Source organism: Anabrus simplex, chromosome 3 (genome assembly GCF_040414725.1).
Source record: "Anabrus simplex isolate iqAnaSimp1 chromosome 3, ASM4041472v1, whole genome shotgun sequence".
In the NCBI taxonomy this organism is placed as follows: Eukaryota; Metazoa; Arthropoda; class Insecta; order Orthoptera; family Tettigoniidae; genus Anabrus; species Anabrus simplex.
The window spans coordinates 436084791-436097891 of NC_090267.1; the positions used below are offsets into that span (position 1 = coordinate 436084791).

Genomic DNA, 13101 nt, shown 5'->3' on the forward strand with positions numbered 1-13101 from the left:
CAAATACTGACTATACTTTCCTGTCAGTGTACTTGTATCATTGTTTGAAAGGAGCCAATAGCTGTCCCATTGCAGCACAACAATAAGTTATATTCAATACTACGGTAATAAAGTACACTGTAACGGCTTGTTAAAAAGATATCCCGTTCTAAATGAATGCCACAAAAGTCTGATCGGGTAGCTACTGCAATACCGGTCAAAATGACCGTCCGGTAAAAGTAGGTATATGACCTCATAGCGTTAACTAGAAAGGAGTTACGGGTTTTTGAAGCTATATGCCGAAAAGTACACTTAATATCAATAAAAGCCACCAAAGGTTTTGTATGTTCTAGCCGTATAACGAGAGTGATAGAGAAAACAAAACTGAAAACGGTCATTTTGACCGCTGCGGTAAACCTAGTGTTAAATTGTGTTGTGACTTTGGCCTGATAGTATATGCAGGCTGACTCACTTAACAGTTCACCTCTTCTCGTAAACATTTTGAGACACAGTGCCGAACATTGCTTGTGTTGTGCTACTCTTCAGAAGATTGCGCCTTACTTCATATAAGTGACTGACCTTCTACTTCTAGTTTACCTGGTTGCAAAAGACCACCAATAATCCACGTTGCAATTTTTCTAATGACGCACAAGGATAATTTGCTAGTTGATACAGGAGTTTCTCTCAGTCCCACTCCACTGAAGAGCTACAGGGTGGACTCGAAACTATGGAACATTTAAAATGAGCAAAACTAATTGCCGAAAGAGGAATGAGTATACACGAATTGGATCTTCTTGGACTCAGTGAGACACGATGGAAGGGCTGTGGCCATTTTATGACCCAAGAGAAGAACACTGTATATGTTTTAAGCTGAGAGAATCAGGCAAAAATATTGCAGTGGTGGTTTCCCATTGTTTTAAATAGGATAAAAAAATACACCACTTCTCTACAGATGTTATTCTGTCAATATAATCGACCAGCTGATCGGTATTAATGGTATACAAAGGTGTAATTTCAGTGATACAAAATCAAAAGCAAAAATTAATATAATGGCTTGTAAAATTGTTCAGATTACTCCAATTGTTTGACCTTTTAGCAAATATTGATGTTCAAAAATGTATTAAATGAGTGTAATGTGTTTCTGAGTATGCTGCATACAATAAATTGCCAATAAACTTTGCATCATCACCATCAGCTTCAATGCCTTCAAAATCAGATATTTCACCTTCTTCTAATCAGTCATGGAATTTACTTACCCTAGGAATACTTTTATTTATTTTAGGCCTAGTTATATACACTAAACTACACTTACTTTAAAAATCATCACAGCAAACTGCACAAAAAATGCATAACAACTCTGAATTTCACGCGCAATATCAACAAGGCTTTACTGGACTCCCACCATAACAGCATATGTTTACACACAGTTCTTCACTTGTTTTTTCACACACAAAGCTTTAAACTAGGGATGATACTAGGTAAGTAATATGCTGTCTTACACTTGTATGAACTTGAAATATGGCACATCATGTTACCTGTTAAGAGAAATGGAAGTCTAAATAATGATACTAAAACAAGTCGGCTGATTAACATTGCCGGTAGAGAGCAATGTGAAGAGTTGATTCATCGACAGGTGCCGGCTTTTGAGTTTACAAGCAGGGAACTTCAATCATAGGACTTAAGTGTTAATTCCGACAGATGTAATCTACAACTGGTAATGTGCAGGATGCAGCAGGAGAAATTAGCAGGATGAGGCTGATATGAATCAAACAAGGGGAAATTTCTTGAGGCAGAAGATGGGTTAGATGATTCTATGTGAAAATGTTATTCAGTAAAATGATGTATTAAAAGTACCTGACTCTTCATGAGATGTGAAAAATCATCAACACAGTCATCAAGGCTAAGCCAGCGCAAACTAGGGATCAGCCAAGTCACCATATCAGCCATAGTTTTCAAGATGAGCAGATCTCGCCTGTGGAGATCAGAATTTATTATTTATTTAGCTTATGGCTAGTACATAGCTCTACCTACATACAAACATTCAAAAATATAACAATACAACACTTCAAACAATCAACCAATCTCAAAAACAGTTCACAAACTCAAATCTAAACTGTCCAACCATTGTACAACCCCGTCAGAAGCACACACAAACTCCTTCAGCTGACCACCTCCTTGGACATTCAATGACAATATGACGGATGGTCTGTTTCTTCTCACCACAGTCTCACTCACGGGAGGAGCGCATACCCTAATTATGCATCAATGACCCACATCGTTCATGATTGGTATGGACTCTGTTGAGAAGAACTCAAGTTCTTCTGGGGAGATTAAAACCACGTGGTGGATGTTGAAGACTAAAGAGGGTCTGCCATTCATCTGGAGCTGTGTTGGTCCACTCCAATTGCCATTCATCAGAACTGTTAAAGTTCCTATTGATGAGTTCCCTTGCAGTCTGAATGGGCAGAGATCTTGATTTGAGATGTCCATACCTAACAACCATGTCTTCATGAATGGGAAAACTTGGGTTCATTGTTGAACCCACATATTAGGTTGTTTTGTCTACGAATTCTTGGAGGTGTTATGTAGCTCAAGAAGGCAACCAAAAATGAGGAGTAGATCTGACTGTGCTGCTGACAATGCACATAGTCTGATTCACAACAACATCAATATACTTAACATAAGGGCTATTCAGCCAAACAGAAGAACAATACTCGGCTGTAGAGTATACCAGTCCCAATGCTGACGACCTAAGAGTGGATGCTGATGCCGCCATGTAGAACCTGCAAGTTTCTGAATGATACTGTTCCTGGTCTTCTGAGGAATGTTGTCGAGGGAAACATTCAAAGTAATGTTTGCCTGCCTGTTATTAAGGTGAAAGGGACAGGTTTCTGTTTTACTGGTGCTAGGTATCAAAACACTTATCAAAGTACTCACTCAAAATGTCAGGGTCTCTGTTTAGAATTGCTTCTATCTCATTCACATTGGATTGCTGAGTAACTATTGCCAGGTCATCCACACAAGTAAACTGGCATGTAGTGCCGGGTATATTGGTAATGTACATATTAAACAGCAATGGAGAGATCACAGATCCTTGAGGGAGACCATTGTTGAGCTTTTCAACTTTACTATGTTTGTTATCCATAAATACCTGGATCATTCTATCTGATAGAATGTTGTTTATGAGTTGTGACATTACTCTGCATCCAACAAGTTTAAAAAACTTATACACAACTCCCTGTCTCCAAACTGTAGCATAAGCGGCTGTAAGGTCTATGAACACTGCACCACTCTTCAGTCGTTTTTCAAAACCTGCTTCAATGTGGGTTGTTAACGCAAGAACTTGGTCTTCACAACTACGGTTAGGTCTAAAACCGGTTTGTTCTGCTGGGAGTGATCGTAAAATTAGAGGGCTTATTCTATTGTAGATGAGCCGTTCCAGAAGTCTGTAACAAACACTCATTAGAGCAATTGGGCGGTAACTTTCAGGACAATCAGAAGGTTTACCTGGTTTCAGAATAGCCAGAATCTTGGTTCGTTTGAACTCTGGAGGAAGTTTGTCTGTAATCAGAATATTTGAGGAAAACTGTAACAACCATTTCCTTGTGTTCTTCCCACAATGCTTGAGGAATTCAGGGTGAATGCCATCAAAACCAGGTGCTTTGCGGTTCTTTGTTATCTTCAGAGCAGACAGCAGCTCTTCTTTGGTGAAAGGGGCGGAAATATTTGATGAACCAATATTACCTAGGTCTTTTCATGAAGGTTAGTTCTTTTCTTATTAACCGATTGAGTTCTTTCTTGGGTCTCACTTTAGACAATCCAGCTATCCGTTTGACAACTTGATCAGGTGATACAGCAGATTTGGGCTGTGAAATGTGAGGCAATCTCCCCAACTTCTTTAAGAGGCTCCAAGCCTTCCTGCTAGAATGTTTGAAATCCAGAGTCTCCATAGTTTCTGTCCATTTGTTCCGTCTGGCTTCATCTAAGTTTTCATGAGTTCATCAGCAACATCCGTTTCTCCATTCTCTTGAAAATCACTGTAGAGTTTTTCACATGTTTCATTCCATCCGGGTATATACTCCTTTCTGACTCCTCTAGGAATGCATCTTTTTGCAGCGGGGTGAAACTGCAACATTTTTCCATACACTCTACAGAGTATTTAATTCATTAGTTATGACAGAGTTATAGAAAATGCAGTACACCCCTGATCATTCATGTGCAGGTTATCTGGTTTTAGGTTATCCATGCAACCTAAAAGAAATTAAACCTATTGTAGTGTACATTATTTCCCCACTAATAATAATATGGCCTCAGCTAAAAAATGCAAGCATACTGATTTTAACTTCATCTAGGTTGCTTGTGTGTCTCTTTGGATGTTCCTTTTACTCTACTTGACGGCAGAGAAACGGATCTCTGTCGGGCAATCTATAGATGAACTTAAATTAATTTTGTCAGGTAAACACCAAATGTGTTACCAGAGATCTTTTACATGCCGACATTGTACAACATGGAGTGCTAAATAGATTTTTACCTGCCCTTCTAAAATTCAATTACCACCGTCGGGCCTGGACCGACGATCTTGGGATCTGGAGGCCAGCACTCTACCACTGATCCAGTGAATGAACCTTTTCCCACTTTTGAACTTACTGTAAACTGAATTGATATGAAATGTAGCTTTTATGACATCAATAAACCCTGCTCCACGTGACAATACAGTAATGTATCTTTTTTTTTTTTTTTTTTTTTTTGCTAGTTGCTTTACGTCGCACTGACGCAGATATGTCTTACGGCGACGATGGAATCGGAAAAGCCTAGGAATTGGAAGGAAGTGGCCGTGGCCTTAATTAAGGTACAGCACCGGCATTTGCCTGGTGTGAAAATGGGAAACCATGGAAAACCATCTTCAGGACTGCCGACAGTGGGGCTCGAACCCATCACCTGCTGATTACTGGATACTGGCCGCACTTAAGCGACTGCACTTTTCTGTTGTTAAATCAGTCTTTATTGTCTTCAGTTCTATTTCATTAAAAATTTAAGGAAACAGTTTTTATAATAAAACAAAAATTGAAAGTTATAGAAAGATTTCAGGTAGGAAGGTCAGTTGTTTTAAGCTGCTGGTAGATTAAGGATAGAAGTAAAAACTGTCCATCATTTTAAGGAAAACAAAGCAATGCAGGAGGATTTTGTACGGAACAGTGGTGGACCTTCAAAATGTAAAAGGTTTGAAAAATCTATTTTTGAAAATAAACTTCCTTGGTACTGTCAGTTTTAAAATATCTTACTACTGTATATCGCCAATTAATTTTTCACTGAATTGGATTATCCAGTTTTTTCAATTTTTTGTACATGTTCTCCCCTTCATTAGCCCAAATAACCAAGAGTTTAATGCAGTTCACACTTCAGGACTAACATTATTACAAACCACTTTAAGGCCCAGTTTCATCAACACATGTTAGTACTTAACAAGATGTTAAATCATTTTAACATACAATTTAAGAAAATTTGCATTTCATCAACAAATGGCTAACATTAGCAGTTAGCAACCTGTTCCAAAATGGCTGCTGTGAATCTCCCTTTAGATGCGGAAATACTCTCTTTAGATCTTTTACACAATAATCCTGATCGAAGAAGATTTCAGCAACGTAATGACTTTCAAAATTTGACGGATGCAGAACTTCTTTATAGATACCTACAGGTTATTGAAAATAGTCGTTGCTAAGGTTGTTGACGAAATTCGAGTGAGGTTGGAATATCCTATGAAGAGAAACTTACCTCTTTCTCCAACGTTGCAGGTACTGATAACATTACGATTTTTTGCTACTGATTCTTTTTACATAATTGTCGGAAACAATGCTGGAATTTCTAAAGCCACTGTTAGTAGAGTTGGTTGTCGAGTGTCTGCAGCAATAGCATCCATGAGGAGGAGGAATGTAACATTCCCTTCAGTAGATGAACGTCAGCAAATTATCCGCGAATTTTATGAAATAAGCCGTTTACCTGGTGTTCTAGGTGCAATAGATTGCACAATGTAAGAATCCAATCACCTGGAGGCAATAGGGCTGAAATATATCGTAATCGGAAGGGATATTTCTCTGTTAATGTTAATGTTCAGGTGATTAGTGATCCTAACCTCCAAATCAGGGATATAGTTGCTAGGTGGTCTGGTTCTGTACACGACAGTACAATATTTAATAACTCCCATATCAGAGCACAGTTTGAAGTGGGGGACAATTAACGAAGGGATTTTGTTAGATAATAGTGGATATCTGCTAAGAAAGTATCTGTTAACTCCATTGAAACCCTTGCAGACTTTCTCCCACGCCTCGTCCTTTTCTTTTATCGTCAAGTTATCTGTGTGCTTGCACTCAATAACTTCTCTGTTTACTAATTCAATTAACAACTCTTTTTCGAAGGAGGAAAAATTAGAACTACGACTCCGTTTCACTTCATGCACCATATTTAACAGCTGTATTCAAACAAAAGCACATCGGAGAGCACTGTAAAACAGCATGTTCATACCACTGCCTCCTTGATTCGCACCAGTTCGCAATGTTGTGAGAGTTAACAGTCGATTAGTTAACATTTCACAGGAAAAGTTTGATGAAACGCAAGAAAACTAACAAGATGTTAAATTTTTCACTCAGTATTAACCAACTACTTGTTAGTATATATTTAACATGTGTTGATGAAACCGGGCCTAAATCTCTAATATTTTACTGTGATCACATTTTTACCTCAGTAGGGTTTCTATTCGAGGATGAAGAACTTTCACTGCAACAGGAGAAAAACCATTAGCCCCGCGATTATCTGCCATTTCTTCTTCTTTCGCCCATTCAGGAAACATGAAAAGATTACACTACTAAAAATAAGACAATAATTTTAGACTTAACTATGGATCACTAGATTACATCATAGCATTCTTCGTTTCACGACATAAGAACCCTGTTACAAGTACCTAATCTCATTTTGTTCCGTATTGAAGATACAATAAGTAAATCTTTCAAGATTAAAATTATTGTGTCCACCTTTTCAATACAAATGTATATTTTTAGTGGTTAAATTCTACATGAATGAAACACACCAATTAGGGACATGTTTTGCCCTAGTTATGGGCATCTTCAGCCTATATTAGTCCTAAGGCCAAGAATTAAAAATATAAACATTGGAACTTATAGTAAACTAACTTAATACTAAATACAATTGTCTTATGCTATTTACACAGTTTACAATATGTACAGTATGTACAATAAGTGCATTAACCTTGCCAGAATTTATGAACTGATTGATTGTGATCTGATTGTGATCAATCCAATCTGCAATTGGAGGTCTGGTCATTGTAAAAAATGTAATTCATTGTTCACAAATTCTGGCGAGGTTAATGCACTTATTGTACATACTGTACATATTGTAAACTGTGTAAATAGCATAAGACAATTGCATTTAGTATTAAGTTAGTTTACTATAAGTTCCAATGTTTATATTTTTAATTCTTGACCTTAGGACTAATATAAGCTGAAGATGCCCATAACTAGGGCGAAACATGTCCCTAACAGGTGTGTTTCATTCATGTAGAATTTAACCACTGAAGATATATATTTGTATTGAGAAGGTGGACACAATAATTTTAATCTTGAAAGATTTACTTATAAGAACCCTGCCCTCATAACAACAGAATGACAGGTACCATTAGAGATAACATTTCAAACCGTTGCAATGTTTACTATTTTGCTGTCTCTCTTTCCCTCAAGTGGCTCCTCATGCACACTCTAGGACGCCTTCTGAAGGCCTTTGTAATAGGACCATTTATTAGTTATGACAGAGTTATAGATGACAGCGTACACTCCTGATTATTCCTTAGGGGGGAGGGGGGGTGGGGTCGACTTATGGTTACTTTGTCGTGCCCTTCAGTAACGGGTGTCGCGTACCCGTCAGATTTACAGGTTCTTCTCAGGCAGGATTCTCTAGTCATGAAACTAAGAATAACAAAGAAATAAAACCATTTTTTTTAAGACTACAAATTCCAGATTCAAATGAAAAGAAAGGAATATATAGCTTTCAATCAACAGACATATTTGAGTAAAGAGGAGTAAAAATTGCATGACTGTACTTATTGATCTCTCCCTTAGGATGTGTCCATTTTGAGAAGGATGGCCTCCGCAGACTCTAAGGCAGCAATTCTCTGTGATACTGACCATTCTCAACAGCTATATTTTCATTTACATATAAATTATTTAAGACAAAAAAAAAAAAAAAAAAAAGTTATTTGTTGCTGTTGTTTTGTTTTAGGGGTTTGGGACATTGCATCCAATAGTTCCATGACCTTATTTTATGAGTGAAGTCAGTCAGAGTGTCTCCATTACTGTGGTACCTGAGTGGGGCAGAGATTGGGAACGAAACAGCCATATTCTATACTTCAACATTTGCCTGGAGTAAAGAATCATGGAAAAACCACTTCCAGGATGGTCAAAAGTAAGATTTTAACCAATTTTATTCTTCAACTGAATTGTGTTATGCATCCAACAGCTAAGCAACAATTGTCAAATAAACTAATACTGGCACCATCTATCGCCGAGGTGGCCAAACTAACTGCTCAAATAATCATAGAGTTCTGTTTGAATTTAAACACTTGTAACAAAAGAAAAACATAAGCACCACTCTTATAATTCGGTGTTACAAGTTTGCAACAATCGTCTATCTGCTTTATTCAAAGAATTTATTTACCAGGTGGTATGTGGCGTTATGTAACATCCACAACTTTTTACTGTATCTGAATATTAGCTGGCAAGGTGATTAGTAGTCTATGTCAGATACACTGTTAGTTTATTGAGAAAAGGCGTGCTCTGTGTACAGAATCAGCATGGTCCACCTAATCTCGTATGATGACAAAAAAAAAAAAAAAAAAAAAAAAAAAAAAAAAAAAAAATACTTGTCATTGTACGTGGAACAGTTGGTGAAAATAGAACTGAAAGAGACATGTCCCTTATATCGGTAATATAGTACAAATTTATTGCTATATAGTGCATTATCATCAGAGATGCCAACTTTCAAGAAAGGCAATTAGTAATGCAGCCGTTAGAGCACCAGGGCAGGGAGGGGGAAGGGGGTGGCGCAACCATAGATTTTTTTCTTTCTCGATCTCACTAACATATCATTGAAAAATGAATGAACAACATACAATTCAACCAGATGTAACATATTCAAAGACTGGTATATAAAAAGTGTATGATTCTTACCTGCTAGAGTAACAGGTGATCTGCAGTACATATCTGAGTGGAGATTGATGGATCATTTCTTTTGTTGAGTAGCGTAGTTGTCCCCTTAGCAGCTCGTAGTTCCTGTTTCGTAAAGGTACACTGGTGACATGCTTTTTCTTTTGATATCATGTGCATCCTCAGCACTAACAGAATACTTAACAGTTCGGTGTTCATATTAGCACAGAATTCAATGTTTTCTTCCTCACCAAACTAAAAACTCTTTCCACTGGAGCATTACTATGGAGTACTAGAAGAATAGCCATCATTAGCTTACTCAGTGAAGGGTACTTCCTTATACCTGAAGCATCAGTGATTTTTGATATTTCGAACTGAAGTCTGTCGGCCCTTTCATCCTTGTCAAAAGGGAATCCATCAAATTGGAAACAACTAAACTCTGTTTCCAAAGAATCAATTTCTTCTGATGAGAGAATTTTAGGAAACCAGTCAATCATAAGTTCTACTGATAATTTTTTTTTGGATTTCTTCTGGAAAACATCAGCAACTTCAGCATGCTAGAGAAAATTATCCCTAATTGGCCATTTGTTGACAATGTACTCACATGTTTTTGTATAGAACAGTCACACATCGGAATAAAAGTTTTCAATGTAGTTTCATCTAGAGAAACTGCCCTTATGTAAGCCCTTGACTCACTGTCACTTTTCTGTAACTTAGCAAAACTAAATTTCACATCAAGCAAATTAGTATCAGACTCTGGAAGAGAGGATGCTCTCACAAAACAAACAATAAGGTCACTGAGAAATTCATTTAACTTTTATGAATAAGTGGTGTCTCGTGTTGGAGGAATACATTTAAGGAGTTGAAAAGTGGAAGAACAGAGCTGAGAAATAAAAGGTAAAGCTTAACAGATGGATTTTTACATTGTTCCTTAACTTTCAGAAATTTTGAGTTGGCCTTGTCAGAATCTCATTCACAGAAGAGCATTTTTAAAGGGTTCCACTGTTCTAAGACCCTTGATACACACTGTAGAAGAGTTAACCACCTGGTAGAAACATACTTCAAAATTTTGTGAGGCTTTTCAGCAAAGACATCCTGGCATACCTTTAAAGCATTTTGCCTCTTTGAACACTTCAGCAAATAGTAATAAACATCAATTAAAAACTGTTCTATATTAACATTTACAAGAGCACTGCACTCCTTTCGAGCAGCTAAGTGCACACGATGACAAGCACAGCCTTGCACACGAATATTAGAATTTTCTTTACAAATAAAGGAGCTCACACACTTTTGGAAACACCAGTCATAGTACTTGCATTATCACATACAAAAGCTACGCTGTTATCCCACGGAATCCCCCTCTTCTTCAGTTCATCATCCAAAATACTAGCTGATGTACCCATGCTTCACTATGGAATTCTATATTGTGTACATGTTGTGAACAAGATTGTATTAAATTTCATAGCTCTTCACGTTACCCTAGAAACGCAACGGGTAAGTCACCAAATGTATTTTCTCATATGAAGACTGGGTTAAGGAATTTTCATTGTAATCTTAGGCCCGCTTACCTACCATCAGTCACAATCAGGTTGGGGAGTTGCCATTATAATGGCAGACACTCACTCTCCACCTGCCGTTTTACATCCTCAGAAAGACTGTCTTAGTGGTTTTCCCTACTAAAATGAAAATAGGTTATTACAATGACGTCAGTAGGCATGGCGCGATTAGAAGCAATGCTTTCGTATGAAATACTTTACAAAAAACAATATAAGTATAAGTCACCACCTTATCAATACAAAATTTATTCACATTCAGCTAGTAAATATGGTCAAGACCGGTTTCGACCCCTAGGGGGTCATCTTCAGTTGACATGCATGAAAGATATATTTTACAAAAACATCACATATAATGATTAAAACTTAAATTAAATGGAACTGATCATAAATGTTGGTATGTATGTCTTGGTACATTTGAGCTATTGTATGTGTCAATCCTAAGTTTCCCAGCATACAGTGTCAAGGTAAGTAGTTAACTAATATACATCATCAATGAAATTACATGCTATTTTTCATGTTATCACTATCTAATTTGGGTTGTACAATGTGGAATGAGATATACATACATTTGTGTAAATTAATAGTAGTAAGTTCAGTAATATACATTAAAAATTGGTTCTTAAATTACATTAATTGATTATTGATCAGTCATATGAAAATGTGAATTATTGGCTTTGGACACTTGTGATTAAAATATTAGTATGCAATACCTTGTTGGCATATATCTTAAATATCTTAAATACTAAAGTATCAGTGTCCAAAGCCAATAATTCTACATTTTCATATGACTGATCAATAATCAATTAATGTAATTTAAGAACCAATTTTTAATGTATATTACTGAACTTACTACTATTAATTTACACAAATGTATGTATATCTCATTCCACATTGTACAACCCAAATTAGATAGTGATAACATGAAAAATAGCATGTAATTTCATGGATGATGTATATTAGTTAACTACTTACCTTGACACTGTATGCTGGGAAACTTAGGATTGACACATACAATAGCTCAAATGTACCAAGACATACATACCAACATTTATGATCAGTTCCATTTAATTTAAGTTTTAATCATTATATGTGATGTTTTTGTAAAATATATCTTTTATGCATGTCAACTGAAGATGACCCCCTAGGGGTCGAAACTGGTCATGACCATATTTACTAGCTGAATGTGAATAAATTTTGTATTGATAAGGTGGTGACTTATATTTATATTGTTTTTTGTAAAGTAATATCTATCAATACGGAAATGAAACTTATAAACAACGTATGAAATACTCGATCAAATGAAAAAACACACATTTTCTCACTTTTAGCGAAGAGTACTACGCTGCTGATCAAACAGTCTAAAGTTCCAGAGCTGGAAAGACCAAGCCGCAGTCAGCCATGATCCGCGAACACGCTTCGTCTTTTGTTGGGAGGGGGGGTCAAATAGTGGAGAGTCGCAGAGCAAAAACTATGTCCATTTACTAATCTATTTTCTAGGAGTACCCCATGAGTCGGAAAATCTCAATTCACTACACTAGCGGCAGAAAAATCCATCTGACTTGGAGGCAAAGGTTTCCTCCAAGCCAGAGGAGAAACCTCCTCTTCACTGCTAATTTGGAATAAAACGAATGTAGAATTTAATAAAGGTCAAGAGGAAGAAGCTTTTCTTAAGAAATGGCTCTTTTTAGGGTTGAATTTTAGGTTACATATTGAATTGTGGTGCTATAATTTGGAATAGGCCTAAATTGTAATTCTAGACCAGGTACTACTACTACTACTACTACTACTACTACTACTACTACTACTACTACTACTACTACTACTACTACTACTCGCGTGCTGCTATTGAATTGCTGGTGTTGTTTAGTGCTCCGCGTATTTGCTTAATTAAGTGGTGTTTTAAAGGCTGTGTATGGTTAAAATATATTGCGATTATAAGTGGAAGTGCTGCCCTTCAGAACGCGGTATTATCTCTCTTTGATGAGCTAAAGAGGCATCCCTTTTCTGACAAGGTAAATAGACCATTTATATTGCTTTAAATGATTTAAGGTTATGTTTTCAAAGAGAAAAGAGAGTAGAGGTACTGAGAATAGAAATGTCAAATCCAAAGAGGTTGAAATAGACGTAGAAAATCAAAGAGATACTATGTCGGATGAGGAGCTGGACGTAACCATGGAACTACAGAGTACGAAGACTATAAACCAAAGAGTAGGATTAGAAGAGATGCGACTAGAAATTGATAAGTTAGTCAAGCATAGTGAAGACTTATTAGCATTAGTTAAGATGACTCCCAATACGAAAGCGGAGATAAAGAAAGGTATTAAAGAAATGGGACAAATGGCAGAAATAATCCGTAG

General features: G+C 36.7%; 1 protein-coding gene across 7 annotated transcripts in view; it reads right to left on the reverse strand.

Annotated features, from left to right (window-relative positions):
• LOC136866478 (uncharacterized aarF domain-containing protein kinase 2) overlaps positions 1 to 13101 on the reverse strand; it is a 158578-nt gene that overhangs the window by 91503 nt on the left and 53974 nt on the right. For 5 of the 7 annotated variants that reach the window (XR_010859553.2, XM_067143473.2, XM_067143472.2 and 2 more), the window contains 2 exons: positions 6714 to 6801; positions 1834 to 1951 (listed from right to left, as the gene is read on the reverse strand). Coding sequence is in view for 6 of the 7 variants with exons in the window: in XM_067143473.2 (XP_066999574.2) it covers positions 1834 to 1951; positions 6714 to 6801 (206 nt within the window). In the remaining variant the exon portion in view is untranslated. The remainder of the gene's footprint in view (positions 1 to 1833; positions 1952 to 6713; positions 6802 to 13101) is intronic. The other 2 variants (XM_067143475.2, XM_067143474.2) reach the window with 2 other exon arrangements.